Below are 25,398 nucleotides of genomic sequence, written 5' to 3' on the forward strand. Positions count from 1 at the left end.
AATAGTACCCAAATAATTGATTCCCTAATAAGAGATTTCCCTGGAAGTGTGCATAAAATAAATAGTTGTTGAACACAAGTACTTTAAAAGTAGTAGTAAGAAGGATATAATATCAAGTAACTCTTGCAAACATTCTGTACGTTACAAATTTTCATGATACTGGACAAATTTTTCGGCATAAAAAATAATTTGTAATTTTTTTTTTTATCCAACCCGAATCGGAGCAGCGTGGAGGATTAAGCTCTGATCCTTCTCTTACCTGGGGAAAGAGGCCTATGCCCAGCAGTGAGATATTATAGGATGAAGCGTAATAAATTATATATAATAACTTTGTAAAAATAATACCTAACAATTATTTTATACTTATACCATTACACGTTTTTCTCATTTTTTAAGCATTCTAGAAATTATAAATTATAGTAGCAGAATCCTTGAATGGAATCCGGAATTTAAATCAATATTCATAAATAAGCACTATAAAATTACCAAAGTTTACTGACTATTCCAAGAATTGGCAAACTCTTCAACCACAATAGTAGCGTTTTTTTTTTGCTTTTATGACAAAGCAGGCGTCTAGTTGGGTTAGGTTGCGCGGGCGTGTAAAACTTAAATTTGACATTATATTTTTTTTACGTGTTCTTTAAAAGCTGTTTACCTTCACAAACATTTATTATTTACATATTGATATGTTTTTAAACCTTTATTTATATATGTATAGATACTCTGACACAAATATAAAAAGATGAGACAGAAACTAATGGATCACAATCATACAAACTGTACCGTCGCGAGATTATCTAACAAATATGAAGCTGGTAAGTATTCTTTAATTTTAAATGTGATCTCTTAAATGTGTTGTAAAACAAAGGTTAAGTGATAAGTGTAACCGAAGAGTGACAAAACCGATTTTTGCATACCCCAAAAAAATTAGATTAAAATTACATTTACTTTTTGTAAAATCAACAGTATAAATTGTGAAATCATTTAAAAAATCCTTGTGTAATATATAAATCTTAGTACTGTAAATATAATTTATATCGTCCTTAATGTGTACGAACATAATATTCACGAACATCTTGGAGACGTAGACTTTGATTTATTGGCGTAATTAATTGGGGTTTATAAACCAAAAAAAAAAATTTCAAGTTTTTTTTCCACTACAAAGTGTATAGTTATTGAAATACAGTAGTGATTCAAATTTATTGTTGTTGCTCTAATTTATTTATTTATAATTGTGTTTTCTCGCAAACGAAAAAAATCCGACGTCAAGTACATCGACAGGTACCTAAGTAGACGCAAAAAAATTAACAAACGCACTAGTCGTTACTACAATTTTCGAGGATTTCCCTCGATTTTTCTGCAATTCCATCATCAGATTCTGGTTTTCTTATCATGATGCCACCCTTGGGATATCTCGTTTCCAACAAAAAAATAATTATCAAAATCGGTTCATAAACGACGAATTTATCCCCGGACATACATTATATATCTATACGGTCGAATTGAGTAACCTTCACCTTTTCTGAAGTCGGTTAAAAATATACTTTAATTAATCCATTCAAAGATGTATCGATTATCTAAATTGAATGTTACGATTGCAAAGTTAAAATGTTTAAAGCTTTATTTTTTAAGCTGTGACACGACTGATTCTCGCGAATTGAAAAAAATTAAGCAGTCTATTATTTTAAAATTGTTTAAATTTGTAATTTATTAATTTTACGTACTACCGTACCGTTAATAAACTAAACAGAATTATTTACTGAAAATTTAACATAGGTATTTTAAAAGCTAGGTTACTAAACACAAACATACAAAATGTAATATTGGTAGTTTAATAGATAGATGGCTGGAAACAAAATTTCTTGCGACAATTATCAATTAGAAATAAATTAAGAAAAAGAAAAAACTAAGACTATAAATAATAACAATAGTTACATTTTTTTTTATTAATTATTAAAATATTAATTTAAATTACGTAATTTCAGTCAGTGTCTTAATATTTAGCATCTCCTACTAATATATACTATTTGTTTTTTTATGAAATAAATGTATGAATTAATTAGCTGTCATTTCTCTGCACAATGTTCTGTAGACTCAAAGAGAGAAATATAGATATACCATGGTAAATCGTAGTTATTATTGGTTCAAAAATAATAAAATATTTACCGACTGGCGATATATTTTTTTTTTTTTTTTTTTTAACAAGTCTTATACATCCACGGGCTTATGAACCCATGTCCTTTTTTACTCTAATACATGCAAATTTTTATTTTTATTTTTTTCTCTATTTCAAGGTAGGCGTTAGTCAACAACATCGCTGTTCAAGTCAGACTATGTTTGTTTTTAATGTCTCCAAAAGAGACGTGAGTCCACCGACCGGTTCTTAATCTAATCTATGGTACAACATTTTTTTTTTTTTTTTTTTTTTTTGTATTATTATTATTTCCTTATAATACTATACTTATATCTAGCTAAATCTTACATTATTTACATGCGTAATAATCGTTTTCTTAGAAATATATTTTTTAATATTGTCTATATTACTACCAAACTTACTCCTCCCAAGCAAAGCAACCTATTCGAATTTTATTTTGACATCTCGAGAATACTCTCAACGACGGCGGTGTCTCTATTATGAATCGCCATCTTGAGACTATGCTCGAGGATGTCTTTTTCCGTAGCCTCCGCCGCCCTCCCGACGAAACGACAGATCGCGTCATCTCTGTAGTCGGTGTAGTAGACACAGGCCTTGGTGTGTCTAGTCACCGCGACTATCGCGTGCGAAACGCTGTCATGTATTCGCAGCCTCCCACTCCTCGTCTGGATGACGATGACACTCTCACTCGTCTGGCCCTGCGCCTCGTGGATAGTCAAGACACGCGACCCCTCCCCTTTCCCGTATCCCCGGTCCACCAGCAACTTCTTCTCTTCCTGCGTGAAGACCAGGTATAGGGTCCAGTTCTGTTTTGCAGAGATTTGCGCGCCCGTGAAGCTTTCCACGCGCAGGGAACGGATTATTTACTGGCGATATATTAAGATACTAGGATCCAACTCGACTTAGTTTTCGAGATATACGCCGAGTTGCACGAAAAGAAATTAAAATTTAAGTAGTGATTAAACTAATTTAATCGCAAGAATTGTATGAAATTCTTGTGATTAAATTAGTTTAATCTCTACTTAAATTTCAATTTTGTTTCGTGCAACTCGGCGATAACCTCTCAAAATGTAGCCATCCGCTTACTTAGCTTACGAACCCTTAATTTGACCGCCGACACAACAATGCGACTAATCTATACGAGGTATTTACGTAAAACTCTGGTTCGATTAACTGTGACTCTGTTAACTTCAAATTCATTTTTGGTAATTTTAATTTATATAATTAAGTATAAAATTAATATAATTCATAGTGTAGCGGAATTCATTGAAACAAATATGGTGACAATCGATGACATCGATCGACATGTTTCGATTGTTAATATTATGCATATTACCTGACATAATTTTTTTTTTTTTTATAAAAATATATATCCACAGGCTTATAATGCCCGTGCTTTTGTTATTCCAATTATTTGTTTGTTAATATCGATAACTTGGTACTTACACATGCAACTTTACATTTAGAGGACTAATTGACTTACTAAACTAAGCTTAGTATCTCTAAATCATACGTGAGTCCACCGACCAAAAATTTTAAGTTACGCTAACTAAAATTACTTATATTATATATTTATTATTATTATTTATTTATTTATTTTTTTTCATCTTACAGTGATCCAGGGGTAGAAGCTGTATACATTTCTTTAAATTTTGTTTACATACTGTTACTATTATTATCTATTGAGTCACATGAGTTCACGTTATTTTTGGCGTAAACTTGTGGAGGCCTATGTCCAGCAGTGGACTGTATAGGCTGTAATGACTATTATTATCTAAGTTTATATTTACACTTACATGCTAGTTATCATATATGTACACTTATTTCCTAGTTACCTTATATACACACTTATGGCCTATCAGTCTACTTACAATATACACTTAACCTAGGTTACTGTTAGTAAGACTTTTTTTTTCATTTTTTTTTATATATTCTTATATATTTATCACTATATATATTTATAAATATATATATATATATATACATTTTTTTAATATTATATAATTAATCCTATTTAATTTAGTACTTAGTATTTATGTTCATACGCCTCAGCCTGTAATTTCCCACTACTGGGCATAGGCCTCTTTCCCCACGTAGGAGAAGGATCAGAGCTTAATCCACCACGCTGCTCCAATGCGGGTTGGCGGATATATTCCCTACTATGAGTAACGATCGCTATCAGGTGTACATGATAACAACCGGGACCGACGGCTTAACGTGCTCTCCGAGGCACGGTGGGGAGACCTACTAGGACTGCACAAACACCCAGACCACGGCAAACACCTGTATGGCCAATACAAATGTTTGTCATGTGCGGGGATCGAACCCGCAACCGCCAGCGCAACAGATACAATCCATGGCTGTAACCGTTGCGCCAACGCGGCGTCATTTATGTTTATATACACACTATTTATTCATTCAATCAATATTTTCACACGCCAACATTTTTCAACATATCGAGCACATTCTCAGTGATGGCGGCATCTCTATGATGAATCGCCATCTTGAGACTGTGCTCGAGTATTTTCTTATCCGTGGTCTCCGCTGCCCTCGCCACAAAGCGACCAATTGCGTCGTCACGGTCGTCGGTGTAATAGACACAGGTGTTGGTGTGTCTAGTCACCGCGACTACAGCGTGCGAAACGCTGTCGTGGATCTTGAGCCTCCTTGTCTTCGTCTGGAGGACAATGACGTCCTCATAGGTCTGGCCCTGCGCCTCGTGGATGGTTAAGACGCGCGATCCCTCCCGGATCCGTATCCCTGGTCAGTCAGCAACATCTTCTCCTCTTGCGTAAAGACCAGGTATAAGGTTCGGTTTCTTCCTGCAGGAATACGCGTGCCCGTGAGGCTCTCCACTCGCAAAGATCGGATCTTTGAGCTTGAGCTGTATCCGTTCTTATAAATACTCACAGACACAATATATTCGTGAATATTAAAAAATCTAATGTATCAAAAAAGCAAAACAATAACAATAAAAACTAGTTTCAGTTACAGTTAATAAAAATAAAAACAATTGCAAGTTTTGAGAAAGAAAATTTCATTCTAGTTCAATAAGTAATACAAAATGTAAATTTTGTTCTACTAGTGGTCGCCCAGTGGTAAAAATTCGACCCTAATTAATTTAAATTATAATTTTGAACAATATTAAGGTTCTGTTGTCAAATACTATATTCTATGTTAATAAACAAAAGAGCGTATATATATATATATATATATATATATATATATATATATATATATATATATATATATATATATATATATATATATGCGTGTGTGTCAAATTGATGGTAATGTGTGTAATGTTTTTTTATTATTATTATTATTGATTTGAAGTATTTTTATGCATAATTTTAAGAAAATATTAGCATTCTGCCCTCTTTCCCTATATAAACTATAATATGTGCGAAGTTTCATAATCTTGCGTCTACGTAATTTTCGTAAAAAGGGGTACAAAGTTTTTGCTTCATGTATAATATATAGATTCTAGAATTAAATTGGTGTTATGTTTCACGAATTTGAACAATAATTAAAAAGAAAAGTAAAAATAAAAAAGTAATAAAGTGAAGAAAACGGAGAATCGATCCAGAGTTGCACAGATAGATCTCTAGGGGACTAGTCGCCTTGTTACTTTTGCGGTCAAATTACGTAAGCTAACGTAAACCGTAACTAAATTGTAAGAGGCTATATATCTAAAAAATGAAGGCAAATTGGTACCTAGTATTTTGGGGTTTGCTTAGTACCTACCCATGATACAACCACGCGAAGTACGACCGCTTAACTCAATGCACCGGACGAACCTCGTAAGTCTAAGTCTCTTTTAGGGATTAACTAAAAAACAATTATTTAAACAATTATAGCTATATATGCTGAGTGGTTACGGCAGTAAAAAATAAAGCCACCCCCTCTCATACCGTGGGTGTCGTAAGAGGCGAGTAAGGGATAACACAGTTCCACTACCATGTTGAAACTTAAAAAGCCGACCGATGGCGCGATAGCCATCCAACTGCTGGCCTTTAAATACACAGACCAAAGATGGGCAGCAGCATCTTCGGTGCGATAAAGCCAGCCCTGCGGTCAACAACCCGCGTGCCCAGCGTGGTGACTATGGGTAAAACACATGAGTTCGCACCATTTTTGGCGCGAACTTGGGGATATAGGCCTATGTCCAGCAGTGGACTGCGATATGCTGAAGTGATTTAAATAAAAGCTCTGTTAAAAATATAAACTATTTTTTACCTCATGCACTAATTCTCTAAAGAGATTAAATATATCAATAGCACACCTTTTATATTATTATATTACAAAAGAAAAAATATCAGCATTCTACTCTCGTTTTTATTCTCTTCGATACTTCATCAACCGTAACCAGTGGTAATAATTAGGTACCATTTGAAAATTTTATTTCTAAATGTCACCAAAATATCCCGCTTGTTAAAGGAGTTCCTAGAGGCGCAATGATGTATCTTGCTAGATCTTTATCACCTGTTATTAAAAATGTATTTCGGACAGTTTCGGCCCGGCAAAATCTTTTTTGTTTTCCTACCAATATTTACACGTTGATAAAATAAAAAATAAAATGTTTACTATAGTATTTATACCAACCTAGTTATTATATCCATTATATAATATCCACAAAAAATTGTTGAAACTTAATTACTGTTCTTGTATTCCAGTTAATATTGTTGTGTCTCGTCGTACTAGCTGGGGCAGCACCTCCTCCGAAAGTTAATTACCCACAAGATGTTCAGATCCTGCGTTCCGAATACGACTCTGATGGTTTTGGTACATACAACTGGGTGTGAGTATTAAATTATTACGTTTCTCTAATATTAATATATTTATAGGGAGAGGCCTATCAGTGGGATATTACAGGCTGAAGCGAATTATTTATATATTAATTATTAAAACTCTTACATTCAAATACCTCCGTTTGATAAAAAATCTGTGTAGGGAGTCTAGTAATAGACACAACGAAGTATTGGTAGTTATGAGGCGTTTATTTATCTGCATAAAAATATAAAACAATAATTACGACATTTTGAGACCAGTTAAAGTCGTCGTAAAACAATAGGAATAACACAGTATAAAACAAGAATGCATACATCTCGACAGACATCATCTGTATTATCTATACAAATATTTGCTATGAGTAGGAGTCAAAGCAAATTAACACAACAGCCTGTTACTATAACTAATGCCTAAGCCTAAATCACAAAGTATGGGGACAAATATTTTATTTAAACTTGTCTAAAACCTTTTTACACACACGTAAGATCTGTCCAACTCGCTATCAATTTACAATTTATTATATTGTGTGTGTTTTTTTAATACATAGTGCAATAATTGTGTTTGCTCGCAAACGAAAAAAAACCGACTTCAATTACATCGACGAGTAATACAACGTAGATCGACGAAAAAATAGTCAAGTAACTAAGATTACTCAAAAAGTAGTTATCAGATCTCGATAAAATTTATATGTGACCACATGATAAATATCATCTTTCGATTAAATTAAAAATTATCAAAAACAGTACACCCAGTAAAAAGTTATTTTGGATTTTCGAGAGTTCCCCTCGATTTCTCTGGGATCTCATCATTAGATCCTAGTTTCTTTATCATGGTACCAAACTATGGATATCCCCTTTCCAACAAAAAAATAATTATCAAAATCGGTACATCCAGTAGAAAGTTATGCGGTATAATACAACGTAGATGGATGAAAAAAGCGTCAAGTAAAAACGCATTATTAGATATAACTCGAAAAGTAGTAATTAAATCTCAAAATAAATTTACATGGGACCAAATGACACACACCACTTTTCGATCAAAAGAAAATTTGTCGAAATCGCTCCACCCAGTCAAAAGTTCTGAAGTAACATACATAAAAAAAAAAAAACAGTCGAATTGAGAACCTCCTCCTTTTTTGGAAGTCGGTTAACAAAAGCAAAAATTGTGTTAGCCAGTATCTGATTTAATTGTTTTTATTATAACATATTTTAGTATTTTTAAATAATTATGTGGCTACGGTAGTGAAGAATATAGCCAAACGCGGTCACCAACCCGCCTGCCCAGCGTGGTGACTATGGGTAAAACACATGAGTTCGCGCTATTTTCGACGTGAACTTGTGGTGTCCAACAGTGGACTGTGATAGGCTGAAATGATGATGATGATGATGAAATAATTAATAATTACGACCATCGACCTCAACGTTGTCAGAGAGAGAGAATTTTTAATTTGTGATTATTAATAGATAATTTAATAGATAGACAAGTAAAATTGGTATAATTGAATATAATATGAAGGGAGCGTTGGAATTTGTTTTTTTTTTTGTAAGAGAGTCCATAAAAGGTTGGAAACCTATATTGATCAAGTTAGAAAAAAGTTGATTGTTCGAAAAACTCGAGCACATCAAATTATTATGCTTTACCAGACTCTTCGTTTCTTATGAGAAACACGTAGGGCGCATAGTTATACTATTAATACTCCCTACCGCTGAAAAGACATACATCCTATTTTTTTTTTTTTCTTTTTACCATCTAATCTCCATAATCCAATTACTATAGATAATATATTGTAGACGTACTTAGAAATTACATGATCAATTAGATACATTCGAATGAACTGTACATAGTGTTACGCTATTTTTACAGATATGAACAAACCGACGGCCAGGCACAAGTACAGCAAGGAGAGTTAAGGAATGCGGGTACTAAAGACGAATACATTACTGTCAAAGGTTCCTATACCTGGGTCGGTCCGGATGGTATAACATACCGCGTCGTCTATGTCGCCGATGAAAAAGGTTACCAACCAGAAATTGAGGAAGGACCTGGTGGCGCTATCCCTCCAGCGGTTGTTGCTAGCCTTCTTGGTTAAATAAATCTACATAAAAATGCCTAGTCTTTGTCATAGTTTAGAAATTGTTTTATTTGAAATAAAAACAGATATGATGCATATAAGTATTTTTTTGACTTTATTGACGTGACAACGTCTAATAAATCGATGAACGCCGGAGCCATACACAAAAAGAGTGACTTATTGCGTTACGCACTCATTGTCCCGTTACGCGTAGTGATAGTATATGGAATATGTAATGGATTGGTCTGTACGTCAGAGGAGATGTTTTGTTATGACGTTGTCACGTTAAACTATCGTCCGTAAACCAGCTTTACAGACAAGTTTGACAAAGTTTTTTTGTCTTCCTTTTTTTCGTTACTATTTTACACAACATCCATGGACTCATAGTTGGCCATGCATTTTTGTACTACGTGAAATTTGATTCTCATTGTTTTTTACGATAATTTATATAGGTAAATATATATATATATATATATATATATATATATATATATATATATATATATATATATATATATATATATATATATAATCTATAATATATCTATAATATATATAAAAGCGAAAGGTCACTCACTCATCACGAAATCTCCGAAACTATAACACCTACAAACTTGAAATTTTGCAGGAAGGCTTCTTATAGGGCGTAGACATCCGCTAAGAACGGGTTTTACGAAATTCGACCCCTAAGGGGGTAAAACGGGGGTTGCAAGTTTGTATGAAAGTCCTATGTTTTTGAAGTAAGAGACTTGAAATTTAAAATATAAGCTCTGTAGATGGTAAAAAGGTGTCCAAATAATGTATCTTTAGAAATCAACTCCTTTTTGGGGTTAAAACGGGGGATCGTAGGTTGACTCGCTGATCATGAAATCTCCGAAACTATAACTGCTACAAACTTGAAATTTTGCAGATAGGTTCCTTATCAGGCGTAAACATCCGCTGAAAACGGGTTTTACAAAACTCGACCCTTAAAGGGATAAAACGGGGATTGGAAGTTTGTATGAAAGTCCTGTGTTTTTGAAGTAAGAGACTTGAAATTTAAAATGTATGCTCTATAGATGGTCAGAAGGTGTACAAATTATGTATCTTTAGAAATCAATTTCCTTTTGGGGTTAAAACAGGGGATGGTAGATTGAGTCACTTATCACGAAATCTCCGAAACTGGAACAGCTACAAACTTGAAATATGGCAGGTAAGTTCCTTATAGGGCGTAAACTACCACTAAGAATGGATTTTACGAAACTCGACCCCTAGGCGGTAAAACGGGGGTTAGAAGTTTGTATGAAAGTCCTATGTTTTTGAAGGAAGAGACTTGAAATTTAAAGTGTATGCTCTATAGATGGTGAGAAGGTTTCCAAATAATGCACCGTAATCTATAAATAAAAGAGAAAGGTGACTGACTAACTCATCATGAGAACTCAAAAACCGCTGGATGGTCCATCCATCCAGGATTGACAAAGATGAAATTTGGCAGGGAGGTAGATTATAGTTAGCAGACGTCCGCTAAGAACGGATTTTGCGATATTCCACCGCTAAGGGGGTTTAATTGGTAATTGGGGGTTGATAGTTAGAATGAAACATATACAGCAGGGTCGGTTTAAAGGAAAATAGCCGTGTTTGCAACCCTATATGTTCAAGAAACATTTATATTGATCACTTATAAGTAATACAAAAAAAAAAAAATTCACAATATCTAACATTTACGTTACTAGAATACTTTTTTATTTACCCCTGGTTTCACGGAGTCACGGAGGAGCGTGCGTTACGCTATTCCGTGGCATATATTTACGTAGAACCATATTAAAAACTAAATTGCATGTAGTATATTTTGAACATATTTACACTACAATACTATATTATTACTACATTATTTCATACCACAATTCTGACGAATTCAACGAACCATTTTGTTCGCCGAGACGCGCGCTTCACGCGGACGTTGTTGCGGGCAACAATTAGTGTATTATAAAACAAAGTCCCAAAAAGTGTATGTGATCGATTCCCTCAAAATCTACTCAACGAGTTTTAATGCGGTTTCACCAATGGAAGCGGGGCTTCACGAAGAAGGCTTACGGAATGGCTACGCCGATTTTGATGAGACTTTCACTGGAAGTTTGCCGGAAAAGCTTTATGACACACTGATTTAAACGCGGGTTGCAGTTTTGCAGCAGTTCCAGTTCCAATTCTTTTCTTATATTAACCAAAAACCATTGACCAGCGGGGTGTTCACGGAATATTTAAATACAAGATCCATGTTTCTTCCTATATTTAGGCTTAAATATTATAAAGAAAACCAAAAAATAATGAAAATAAAGAACTTTTTAAAAAATTTCACTTTGACTACAGACTTTGACAATCAACTAAAAAGTATAGGTAATCTGCGTGTGTCTCAAATACATCGTAGTGTGTGTAATGGTTATTTTATTAATTGAATATATTTTTATGCATAATTTTTAAAAAAAATATTAGCATTCTGCGTTCTTTTTTTATATAAACTATAAGTGTACGTAATTTCACACTCCTCTGTCCGCACAATTTTCGTAAAAAGGGATACAGAGTTTTTGCTTCACGTATATAGATATTAGATAATACATATGAGAATGAACAAGTTATATTACTTGTTGATCTATCTACGAAGGTATAATATATTGAGGCACTTTGGGATTTAATTGATAAATTGTACCATAATTATAGTACATAGACCTTAAATTTTTACCATATTCATTCGTACTTTACGAGAAAATTCCTTGTTTATTAGTTCGTGAAGGCGACTAAATACTAGTTGTCGTGGATTAGACTCGCTCGAGATGGGTATTTTATTTGTACAAATGTTTGGTTCTGATCTGGGTATCCATCCTAGGTCCTTTACACGCGAAGCTGTCAGTCCAGCGTTATCATATTTACACTATATTTATATAACATAAAATATGTTATATAAATATAGTGTAATATCACAGTAACCGCAATATTTAAAATATATTTACGCCAGAATAGGAAAGCGATAGGTCAACAATGTTTTACAATTACATAGCTTACGTACGTATTTAGTTATATTGAAATTCGCGATAAATCTGTTACAACTGTTTTAACTTCCGATCACTGCGGTCAAAAATTCTTTCATGATCAGAAAATTAATATAATTTCTCCAAGAATTACATGTAGATCAATAATGGTATAGAAAATCAATTGTTTTATTGGTATTGTAGCGCAAAAAATATGTAAAGTAGATATGATGGCACAGGATCCAAATGTAATTTATAATTCAGTTTTCAAATTAATTTTAGATGAATTCTATGACATTTGTAAACTTACAACTTTAGATATAAATGTAACTTAAAATCTAGTGAATCTCTGAAGGTATTTATGAGAGTAGAAATAGGTTGTACGAACTATTATTTTTGGATTATGTAAAACAATATTCTAAAACTTTTAAGCCTGTTTGTATGGCTGCTAAATCAAAATATATCAAAGATAAAATTATTAATTTTGATGATAAAATTAAGTGCACATGTATATGAGCAAACTATACCAATTGAATTAAATATACCTAAACGATGCTGTTGTAAGCGCGGATGACAAGTTGGCAAACGTCTTTGAAGCCTTTTTCGATAAAATATCCATTGGCTTAACTTCTCGACTGAATTCATCTTTAACTAATTCAACCCAAGTTCTTAAAAATAAAGTTAGCAAATGTAATGTTGATTTTCCATTCTCGCAAGTTGGTTCTTTAGATATTCTAAAAGCATTTAAGAGCTTTAATATAAAAAAAAAACCAATGATTTATGGGGCATTTCAGTTAAATTAATTAATGATATTATTGATGATCTCGCTCCGTACTTAGCTTTAACTTTTAACTATTAAAGTGAGTTATTTTCCAGATTAGCTAAAATATAGTAAAATTTTACTACTTTTTAAAAAGGGACATCGTAGTGATCCCAGTATTTATAGACCCATTTCAATCCTATCGTCCTTAAGTAAAACTTTTGAAAAAATTATACTGAATCAACTTCTTTTCCATTTGAAAATTAACGGAATGTTTCGCAGCGAACAATATGGTTTCCCTAAAGGTCGCTTTACGATAGATGCTGGTGTGACACTTCTCAAGCATATATATGACGCTTGGGAGAAGTTCCAAAATGCCAATTGGTGTATTTTGTGGCTTATTAAAGGCATTTGATTGCGTGGACAACGGGATTTTATTAAGTAAACTTGATAAGTACGGTGTTAATGGTAAAGCTCTTAATCTCATTGTTTCATATCTATTTAATGAAACAACTTTTTTTCGGATTTTATCGCGGTTTATTATTAACTTTTGATTCCCGACGTTTCGGATACTTTACAGCAACCATGGTCACGGGAGGTCCTCCCGTGGTTCATTAAATGAGTAAAATTCGCGTAAACATTATAAAACAATATGTTTCATATCTATCTAATAAAATTCAACACGTATCAATAAACAGAACGAAGTTTTCTGGATCTGTGCTAAAATGGGCGTTCAGCAGAGATCGATTCTAAATCCTGTTCTTTTTTAATATATATAAATGATCTGCCATTTTATGCTAGGGGAATTTGTGATATGGTGCTATTTACAGATGACACATCGCTTATATTTAAAGTTGATAGGAAAAAAATTAAATTGTGATGACGTGAACAATTCTTTATCGCGAATTCAAGATTGTTGGATTGGTCAAAAACCAATTACGTTGTGTTTTCGTTGCCTAATGTTAAGCATCCAAATTATAATTTTGAAATAAATAACGAGAGGCTTATTGTAAATGACACTACAGTTTTCTTAGGGATAAATTTGAAATCAAAACTTCAGTGGAATTCCCATTTTTTTGGCGTTCAAAACCAAATTATTTATTTTAAACCAATCTTGAATTCGCGACAAAGAAGCGTTCACGTCATCATAATTTACTTTTTTTCCTATCATCTTTAAATATTAGAGAAGTGTCATCTGCAAATAGCACTATATCAAAAATATATTTAACATAAAATAGCAGATCATTTATTTATATTAAAAAAAGAAATGGATCCAGAATTGACCCCTGTGGAACGCCCATTTTGAGTATAGATCCAGAAGACTTCGTTTCGTTTATTGATACGTGTTGAATTCTATTAGATAGATATGAAGCAATTAGATTAAGAGCTTTACCATTAACGCCGTAATACTCAAGTTTACTTAATAAGATCCCGTGGCCCACGCAATCGAATGCCTTTGATTGGTCACAAAATATACCAATAGCATTTTGATTCTCAGACCTACCTGATATGCGTACAAAATTTCATAAAAATCGGCCGTTTTGGAGGAGTATAGTAACTAACATAGTGTGTACGAGAATTTTATATATAAGACTAGCCGACTCGGCAAACGTTGTCTTGCCGCTAAACGCTATTTAAAAATAGGGGTTGGTGGTAGAAGGGTGAAAATTTAGGTTTCTATGTATTTATCAACACCAAATCATAATAAAATAAAAAATTAATAATTTATCTAAGAATTAAAAATAAATATAGAGGTGGACTACCCTTAACATTTAGGGGGATGAAAAATAGATGTTATTCGATTCTCAGACCTACCCAATATGCACACAAAATTTCATGAGAATCGGTCAAGTCGTTTCGGAGGAGTTTAACTACAAACACCGCGATACGAGAAATTTATATATTAGATAACTTCAAGAATACAAAATCAAAAATTATAGTTACTGCACCAATAAAATCGATGACATTTTATTTAGTTTCATTGTATTTCGTTTCATATGAGATTTGCCATGGAAGTGAACATAACTATTTTTATATGATGACTTAAAATGATAATGACTTAATAAGTATGAATTAACATGACTATTTTTATTGTTAAAATTATTCAAAAAACAGGATATTTACCAAGTTTTATGATACCATGATATTTTGACATTAGCTACGAAAATCTTGTTCACGAGTCTCGTACTTTTAAATAATTTTTAGCAATAAAAGAAATAGTTGTTGAACACAAGTAAGTACTTTAAAAGAAGTAGTACGAATACTATAATATCAAGTAGCTCTTGCAAATATTATATACATTGCAAATTTTATTGATACTGGATATGGTTTTCGGCGATTCGATTCGCTGAAAACTACTGGCGACGTGGACGAGATAACCGACAACGTGGTGAAGACAGTGTGTACACTGGATCGCAGGTACCAAACCACCAACAAAGTCAACGAAGCAAACCAAACATTCTCCCGAAGCCTTGGATCTGATGCGGCAGAGACGCGAGTTGCCGGCTGCTTCGTCAGAACAGAGGGCTCTTTCCAAGAGGATATGGAAACTTGTACACCGAGACCTCTACTGCTCAAATACGAGAGAGATTGCCTACTCAGTTTGAGCAGAATAGGGGGTCCAAAGATTTCCATTGGGGAGAAGCCTTCTTGCGAAGCTCAAAACAGCGGATGGCAGAGCCGTCTACTCTCGCCCTCAGATCCGAGAAGAGGTTGAGAATTTTTATGGACAACTGTACTCATCAAGCGCACGAAAGCCTGCAAGTTGGGACACCGACGATCCACGGGCACCATTGTTGCGCCATTATTCGGAGTGTATCCCGGACTTCAAAGAGGATGAGATTAGTGCAGCGCTCGGGCAGTTTAAACACGGGAGGGCTCCTGGGGATGACGGAGTTATCACTGAGCTCCTTAAAGCCGCAGGTCAGCCTGTCCTAAAGGCTTTGGCAAGACTCTTTAACGCCGTCATCCACCGAGGTACCACGCCGGAGGCGTGGTCCAGGAGTGTGGTGGTGCTGTTCTTTAAGAGAGGCTATAAGTCTCTGTTAAAGAATTACAGACCGATCTCACTTCTGAGCCACATCTATAAGCTGTTTTCAAGGGTTGTTGCGAATCGTCTCGCCAGAGGATTCGACGAATTCCAACCACCGGAGCAGGCTGAGTTTCGAAATGGCTACAGCACCGTAGACCACATCCATACTGTTCGGCAGATTATTCAAAAGACGGAAGAATATACGCAACCGGTGTGTATGGCATTTGTGGGCTACGAGAAAGCCTTCGACTCTGTCGAGACCTGGGCTGTCCTGGATTCTCTGCAGAGATGTCATATCGACTGGCGATATATCGAGATACTGAAATGTATGTACGACGCGGCGACGATGACCGTTCATGTACAGGACCAGAGAACAGGACCTATTACCCTCCGGCGTGGCGTAAGACAGGGAGATGTAATATCACCGAAACTGTTTACCACTGCGCTGGAGGATGTCTTTAAAACCTTCGTTTCGCCGACGATATTGTCATCTTTGCCTAGACGTTGGATGAGTTAGGCCAGATGCTGGCCGGCCTAAACGAGTCCTCCCAGCGTGTCGGTCTCTGTGTGAACTTAGACAAAACGAAAGCTATGTTTAACAACCAAGTCATACCGAGACCGGTATCGGTCATGGTACCCTTCTCGAGGTTGTTCAGGATTATATTTACCTAGGCCATACTATCCAACTAGACCGCAACAACTTCGAGAAGGAGGCCAACAGGAGGATTCGATTGGGCTGGGCGGCGTTTGGCAGGCTTCGTCGAGTCTGCGCTTCGAAGATTGCGCAATACTTGAAGACAAAGGTCTTCGAGCAATGCGTCCTACGTATGTTAACATACGGAGCCGAGACGTGGACACTGACGAAGGGACTGATCCACAAATTTAAAGTCGCTCAACGTGCAATGGAATGGGCTATGCTTAGGGTTTCTCTCAAAGATAGGAGTAGAAATGAGACTATCCGCGAGAGAACGAAAGTAACCGACATAGCCCACAGAATTAGCAAGTAGAAGTGGCAGTGGGCTGGTCATCTGTGTCGCAGGACCGATGGCCGTTGGAGTAGACGGGTCCTGGAGTGGAGACCGCGTCTGGGCAAACGCAGTATGGGACGTCCTCCGGCCCGTTGGACCGACGATCTACGTAAGATTCCCGGTGTAGGCTGGATGAGGATTGCGGAAAACCGGGATGTCTGGTGCGAACTTGGGGGGAGGCCTATGTCCATCAGTGGACTGCCATAGGCTGAAGTGATGAAGGTTTTCGGCATATAACGAAATCATTTGTTAATAAAAAAAAAATATCCGACAACCCACATTGAAGCATTTTGATGGATTAAGCTCTAATTCTTCTCTTACATGCGGAAAGAGGTCTATGCCGAGAAGTGGGATATTATAGTATGAAGCGTAATAAATTTTATATAATAACTTGCTAAAAATGAATCCCTAACAATTATTTTATACGGTTTTAATAGTAGAAACCCTTTTATTTTTTATAAATTATAGTAATAGAATCCTTGAACCCCTTATTTTAAATGAATGTTCATAAAAAAACACTATAAAATTAAGAAAGCGTACTTACTATGCCAAGAATGGGCAAACTCTTTAACCACAATGGTAGTGGTTTTTTGCCTTTATGACAAAGCAGGTGACTAATTAGGTTAGGTTGCGCGGGCGTGTTAAACCTAAATTTTACATCATATTTTTTTTTTTGAAATTATATTATGGGCTTAGTCTTGGACCCAGACCTCTTCACTCGCGCTTTAAACATATTTGGGTTGTATGAACTCGGAAATACAGAATATTTTTAATTTAAGAATTCTTTAAAAGCAGTTTGCCTTCACAAACATTTATTATTTATATATTAATACGTATTTAAACGTTTATTTATATAATATGTATAGATACTCTGACACAAATATAAAAAGATGAGACCAAAACTAATGGATCACAATCTTACAAACTGTACCGTCGCGAGATTATCTAACAAATATGAAGCTGGTAAGTATCCTTTAATTTTAAATGTGATCTCTTAAATGTGTTGTAAAACAAAGGTTAAGTGATAAGTGTAACAGAAGAGTGATAAAACCGTTTTTTGCATACTCAAAAAGAGAAGAGAAAGTGTGTTTATATGTATTTTTCGTACATTATAATTTGAGAATTCATTTAAAGAATTCTTGCTTGATATTAAATTTTTGATACAACGCTTCAGCCTGTAATATCCCACTACTGGGTATAGGTCTCTTTCCCCATGTAGGAAAAGGATCAAAACTTAATCAACCAATTTTTGATACTGTAATCCTTAATTTTTAATACTGTAAATCTAAATTTATATCATCTTTAATGTGTACGAACAAAATATTCACGAACATCTTTGAGACGTAGGGGACTATTGGCGTAATTGGTTTTAGAGGACAATTTTTTCCACTACAAAGTAGTAGTATACAATTCTTTTGTTGCCTTATTGAAATGCGGTGGTGATTCTTTATTATTGTTGTTTCTCTATTTTTTTAAATTAAAATATATTTTAATTAATCCATTCAAAGATATATAGATTAGCCGAATTGAATTTTACGATTGCAAGCTTACGGATTTTTATAAATAAGTAAGTATTTTAACCGACTTCCAAAAAAGGAGGAGGTTCTCAATTCGACTGTTTTTTTTTTAAATGTGTGTTACATTAGAACTTTTTACCGGGTTGACCGATTTCGACAACTTTTTTTTAATCGAAAGGTGGTGTGTGTGTCAATTGGTCCCATTTAAATTTATTTGAGATCTAACGACTACTTTTCGAGTTATATCAAAACAGCTCATTTCTTAATTTTACAGGAGAGGATTTTTAATTTTTTTTTTTTCGCTTTTACTTCCTCATTTCTGGATTACTATTTATAGTAGGTTTGAAATCTTTATAAAATTAATAGTTTACTTTCTTTGCTATAGTTTAAAAATCTTATATTAAATTATCAAAAAAAAAGTCCTAACAAAAGACAACAAAAAAGTATCCTGAATTGTGACTTTGTTACACCGAATCTTAAGATTGCAGCTCACATTTTTTTTCTCTAGTGATACCCTCGCACTGTTTGTAGAAGCGTGTCGTAGAAGCCTTAAGCGAAAAGCATCCGTTACCGAATCCAGCGTCCTTATTCCAAGTCCACCTATTCCGAATAATATTTTACAGGTACCTACATCTGTAAATATTTAGTTCTTAAGTTGCGAATTTATATATAGTATATATATATATATATATATATATATACAGAAAAGTATTGAAACTTAATTACTATTTTTGTATTCCAGTTAATATTATTGTGTATCGTCGTAGCCTGGGCAGCACCTTCTCCGATAGTTAATAATTACCCGCAAGATGTTCAAATCAAGTGTTTCAAATACGACGCTTACGATATTGGTGACTACAACGTGTAAGTATTAAGTTATTACGCTTCTCTATTATTTATATATTACTTATTAAAACTCTTACATTCAAAGGCCTCCGTTAGGCAAAAAATTTGTGTAGGGAGCCTAGCATAATACACACACTGAACTATTGAAAGTTATGGGGCGTTTATTTATTTACATAAAATACAAACCAATAATTATGACATTTTGAGACCAGATCAAGTTGTCGTAAAACAATAAGAATAATCAAAGTGTATTGACACCATCCACGGAAAATCCGTGACTATTTAATAAAGTAAAGTAAAGTAGAGTAGTTAATTTTTCGATTCATGTTGCATTATTATTATTTAAGCATAATACATTGACAGTATGAAAAATAACACTAAGTCTACAGATCCAAACGTCGAATCCTCTATGAATTCAAATATTAACTTTTTCGTGGATTTAACAAATGAATTATCCATGGATCCAAACATCGATTATTCCGTGGATTCAAGCATTGACTTTTCCTTGAATTTAAACAACGGTTTTTCCCTGGATTCAAATATTGACTTTTCCGTGGATTCAAATATTGCATTTTTCGTGGATTCAATCATCGATTTTTTTTTGTGGATTCAAGCATTGAATTTTCCGTGGATTTAAACAGTGAATTTTCATTGGTCCTAAACATCGACTTTTCCGTGGATTTAAAAACATTGAATTTTCCGTGGATTCATATATCGACTCTTCCTTAGATTAAAACAACGAATTTTTCATGTATCCAAACATTTATTCACTGGCAAGCGGTTTAAAAATTTCTTCATCTATAAAAAAAGTATCTCCTATTTTCACGCCAAGTAAAATTTACTCATCATCATCACTTCAAGTCAAGTATTTCAGTCCACTGCTGGACATAGGTCTCACCAAGTTCGTGCCAAAAATGGCGTGAAGTCATGTGTGTTGCCCATAGTCACCACGCTGGGTAGCCAGGCTTGTGACCGCGGGGCTGGCTATGTCGCACCAAAGACGCTGCTGCAAGTCCTGTGTATTTCAAAGCCAGCAGTTGGATGGTTATCACGCCATCGGTCGGCTTTATAAGTTCCAAGGTGGTAGTGGAACTGTGTTATCCCTTAGTCGTCTCTTACGACACCCACGGGAAGAGAAGGGGTGGCTATATTCTTTACTGCCGTAGCTGCACGACAAACCCGGCGACAAACGTAGACTACGTTTGAACGTTTGACGAAGTGGAAAAATAACAACACCTGTTTACTAATTGACACCGGAACCGGAACCCACTCCCCACGACGCTCGAGTAAATCCATATTTAACTTTCTAGCCTACACTACCATAATGAAATAACTTGTATTATATATAAAAATATTTAGACCTAATCTAATAGACCAGTGCTTTTAGCCTTTGAAAATGGTAAAAAGTGAAAAAAAATTGGTAGGATAAAACTCATTGTAAAAGAAAGAAAATGCAATGAAAATTAAAGGAAAAATAAATTACGGGCGATCTGTGGTCGGGAAGTGCTAGGAAGGAGTTTAAAGGTCAAAAACTGTTTATCTCGATTCTCGGCTAAACTAAAAGTCCTATGGAAAAAAGTTCAACGGTAAAGTTGTAGGTACTAAAAAGATCTACAACTTTTGTTTTTATACTTTTTTCACATAACCTCAAAATTGATGTGAAAAATTCAAAAAACCAAGTTTTTGGTTTTTTATTTTTCCTTTAAAGGTGGACGCGCCAGCGCGTTAACTTTAATAAATCTAGAAATAAATAATGCTCGATCCACAATCCATTTGAAAATCCCGCCCGCTGTCTATCCCCTGACCTATAGTGAACATTGCAAGTGCAACTTTATAGCTGTGCATCAATTCGTAAACTCATCGAGTGACGTCGTGGATCTTCGTTTTTTCTTCGGACCTTTTGCTGTCAATATATAATAACGCATCGAATGCACCGCGCCGCGCCCGCTAATTTGTTTTGTAAACCTACGTAGTTTTGTGCCGTCTGATTAATATTGCCTACCGTAAATCTATAATTATCCGCTTTGGGAGTTGTGTAAGTGAAGGGAAGAAGACTGTATCAGCCCTGGACAAAGTGTTACTGCGCTCGTCGTGTGCCCGAAGGACAGCGGCGGCGGCCATTTAAGAAGAAGCTTGCAAAGGTCAGTTTCCCTTCCTCCATAATTCCAAAGTCCCTACGTCCCATTTACCTGTGGGATCGAGCAAACAAACAAATATACAGTCCACTAAATCGCCGCTTAGAATTTCGTATACCCGCGCCACCATTGCTGGTTCCATTCGACCCGGATTTCGAAACCGCTAATTGTTAAATAGTTTTAAGTTTATAAGATTTACACGTCAGTGCTAATGCACAACCGGTTAGAGTGAGACGTGTGCGAGGCGCGTAAACAAATATTTTTTTGTTGTTTACGACTGCATCGACCGATTCCCCGTAATACTGCATTATCGCTGCTTTGTATTATATAAACAATCCGTAATGATCCTTATTGACAATGGCTAAGGATACAATTTTGCGTGAAGACGATTATACAATTCATTTGACGGAGAACGATGCTAACGTTATATGCATAGAAAAAACTTACGATGAACAAACACATTTGGAGCAAGATATGGAAATGATTGATACGAATAGAAAACGTATGTTACATGAGGTGGACGAAAATACAGAAGAGTGGCAAGAAGTTACTAAACATGCTAAGAAAAAGGTGAGGGTTTTCGATAACAATTTAGAAGAAAATCTTATTCAAATCGGAATTACGAGTAATAAAGTCTTACCTAAACAATTTGCATTAGCAAAAATATTGCGAGAGAACCAAATCGTGAATGTCAGTAAGGTTAAATACATAAATCCGTATAAAATTCGAATAACATTTGATACAGAATTTAGTGCTGAAAAATTTTTAGCATGTCAAGTATTTAAAAATTTAGGATGGCGATGTCAAAAATCATGGGAAGTAGGAATATCATATGGAATTATTAAAAATATAGACAAAGAACTGTCAGAAGAAGAATTAATTCATAGTTTACTTTGTGATATTGAAGTTTTAGCCGTACAACGTTTGAATCGTCGAGCAGACGATGGTTGGGTACCTAGTGAAACCATTAAACTAACGTTTAAAGGGCCGAATATACCGAAGTATGTATATCTTCTAGATCTGAGAATTAAAGTAGAACAATATATATTTCCAGTCACTCAGTGTTCTCGTTGCTGGAGGTTTGGACATACAGCAAAAATGTGTCCATCCAACAAAATAATTTGCCCTAAGTGTACAAGAAATCATCCAAATTGTGAGAATAATAATTTTATATGCATTAATTGTAAGGGTAATCATATGCCGTTGGATAAAATTTGTCCTATATTTAAAAAAGAGAAAAGGATTCGAGAAATAATGACAGAATTCAACTGTTCATATTTGAAAGCTATTAGTATGTATGTCCCCCAGTCCCCAATTTTGCCAACCACCAACGTAGCTTGCAGTGAATCAAAACCTACGACAAAGCATGTTACGCTCCAACAAGCACAGTACCAGTAATTTATCCTGAAATTGAATCTGTTGATCAGGAAATCCCTCAAACTTCTGGGACACAAAACACAATGAACAAGAAGAAAAAGAAGAAAAAACGTATTAAATGTGCTGAAAATGTATATGCAGACATAGAAGTAGCCTCTGATTCTGATAATAGTGTTAAAAGTGATTACTGTATTAATAATGATAGTGAGGAGAATGTAACGAAGGAAAATATAAATTTGCACCGTGAATTGATTGATAAAATTAAAAGTGTAATATTTGAAAAGAATATAAGTATGTCGACTAAATTTAAAAATATGATTCAAATAATAATTGAGTGGATCACTTTGGTTATTGTAAACATCTTTTCAGACTTTCCGTTGATTAAAACCTTTTTTAATTATATACAAAGTAATGGATAGTATTGTTAAAAAATTAATTAGATTGAACATTATTCAGTGGAATTGTAGAAGTCTAAAACCAAAATTAAAGCTTTTTGAAGACCTGCTAATTCGAGAAAAGGTTCATATTGCTGCTGTAAGTGAAACCTGGTTCGAACCTGATGCCTTTGTCAAAATTAATAACTACAATATCTTTAGAAAGGATAGAAATAATTCTTATGGGGGTGTTGCAATTTTTACACATAAATCTGTCCAAGCTCACATACATAATGTAGAAGTCAGTAATAGTGATATTGAAATAATAGGTGTTAAAATATTTAATTGTGCACAAATTGAAACTATTTACTCTGTTTATTGCCCTAGTGACATTCGGACAACACAGAGAGATTGGGAATATTTGTTTTCTTTAGTTAACATGAAATCAATATTGATGGGTGATTTTAATGGACACCATTCAAGCTGGTCTGTTAAAACGGATACTAGAGGTACGCAAATTCATGATTCATTACTTGAAACTAGTCTTGTCCTTCTCAATGACGGTAGCCCTACTCGACTTCAACTAAATGAAAATATTTTACGCAAGTCATCACCCGACTTAACTTTAATAACATCAGATATTTCTATGGATTTTTCTTGGTTAGTTTCGAATGAATCACTGGGCAGTGATCATCTTATTATTAAATTAAATACTACAATACATTGTGAGTTAAATCATTTAAAGAAACGTAATTTCAAACGCGCTGACTGGGTTGGTTATCGAACATATTTAGAATCCCTTTTTATTGGATTTAATTTTACTCATGATATCCAAAAAGATTACGATTTATTTATTGGCTATGTGAACAAGGCTGCAGACATATATATTCCCTACATTAAAGTTTGTCTTACCCCACACAGTAAATTCATTCCAAAACCCTACTGGACTCCAGAGCTTTCAAAAGCCGTAGCTATTCGTCGGTTGGCATTAAAAAATTTTCGTCGTAACCCTACTCCACGTAATTTAGATATTCTAAACGATAAAATAAAACATTCCTTGAAGCTTATTAGAATTGCCCAATGTGCGGCATGGAGAAAATTTTGTTCATCTTTACACGGATTGTCGACAACTTCGGAAGTGTGGAACCGTATGAAGTGGATTAAAGGATATAAAATTCAAAGATCCATGATCAGTGAAGAGAATGTTAATAAATTATTACATAGTTTATGTCCTGATTTTACTTGCCGAAATTCACCAAACTTTACTTCATTTAATTACGATTTGGAACGTGAAATTTCGTTACATGAATTAGAAGCATGTATTAAACCTAATGATACTGCACCAGGGTACGACAATATTTCATTTTCTATGATTAAATACTTGCCAGTAATAGCTAAAACTATACTACTGGATCTTTATAATAGAATTTTTGTATCAAATGTTATACCCTATCAGTGGCGTGATATTTCAATTGTTCCTATTCCTAAGCAAGGTTCAGATACTTTTCGGCCAATTTCTCTAATTTCGTGTTTATGTAAAATTCTTCATTCAATTATTAATAAAAGGTTAGAATGGTTTGTTGAAAGAAACGGCCTTTTCTCTCCAGACACGGTAGGATTTAGAAAATCGCGGTCTGCAGTTGATAGCCTTAGTGTACTTGTGTCTAGAATTCAAAACGGTTTTTGTAATAATTATGTAACTGTTGGCTGCTTCATGGATATTGACAATGCCTATAATAATATTGATATTTATTCATTGCTGCGCATTTTAGATAATTTGGGTGTAGGCACAAAGTTTTGTCGCTATTTATGGAGCTTTTTGTCTAAAAGATTCCTTAAAATAAGAACTAACAATGTAACGATTTCTCGTAAGACTAGCCAGGGTATAGCCCAAGGAGATCCATTATCTCCATTGCTTTTCAATATTGCAACAAGAAATATATGTGAAGTAATGAATAACTATGTTCATATCTCTCAATATGCTGACGATTTTGTTTTATATGTTACTAGTCAAAGTGTTGGTGAGGCTGAGAGAGAACTTCAAGCGGCAGTTGATGAATTTGTCGTTATGGTAGGTAATTTAGGGTTGAACATTTCGTCGTCAAAAAGTAAAGTTTGTGTGTTTAAAAAGGGACTTAATAGATATCCAGTAAACATTATCGTCAACGGTTCCACACTGTCCGTAGTACATCATGCAAAGTATTTGGGAGTATGGTTAGATAGATCGCTAAGGTGGGGCAAACATATTAATGATTTATGTAACAAGATTTCGAATTTTCTTAACATTTTTAAAGTTTTGGCTGGCTATGGA

At 34.5% G+C, this 25,398-nt stretch overlaps 1 protein-coding gene and 1 long non-coding RNA gene across 2 annotated transcripts; both read left to right on the top strand.

The window, feature by feature from the left end:
• Positions 1-763: 763 nt before the first annotated feature.
• On the top strand, positions 764-9,113 carry LOC123654631 (endocuticle structural glycoprotein SgAbd-5-like). The gene is made up of 3 exons (XM_045590526.1): positions 764-815; positions 6,832-6,956; positions 8,810-9,113. The coding sequence occupies exons 1-3, from the start codon at positions 807-809 to the stop codon at positions 9,033-9,035; spliced, it is 360 nt and encodes a 119-aa protein (XP_045446482.1). The 5' UTR covers positions 764-806; the 3' UTR covers positions 9,036-9,113.
• Positions 9,114-21,653: 12,540 nt separating this feature from the next.
• LOC123654632 lies at positions 21,654-23,808 on the top strand. Its single transcript, XR_006743257.1, has 2 exons — positions 21,654-22,052; positions 22,115-23,808. It is a non-coding gene; the product is annotated as an uncharacterized LOC123654632 (long non-coding RNA).
• Positions 23,809-25,398: the final 1,590 nt, after the last annotated feature.

The sequence above is a fragment of the Melitaea cinxia genome, chromosome 6, assembly GCF_905220565.1.
Source record: "Melitaea cinxia chromosome 6, ilMelCinx1.1, whole genome shotgun sequence".
NCBI classification, from domain to species: Eukaryota; Metazoa; Arthropoda; class Insecta; order Lepidoptera; family Nymphalidae; genus Melitaea; species Melitaea cinxia.

Bases quoted from the DNA above. Each gene is read 5' to 3' on its own strand.
- LOC123654631 (XM_045590526.1), top strand. The intron at 6,957-8,809 runs GTGAGTATTAAA...CTATTTTTACAG, and splicing joins TTTGGTACATACAACTGGGT to ATATGAACAAACCGACGGCC.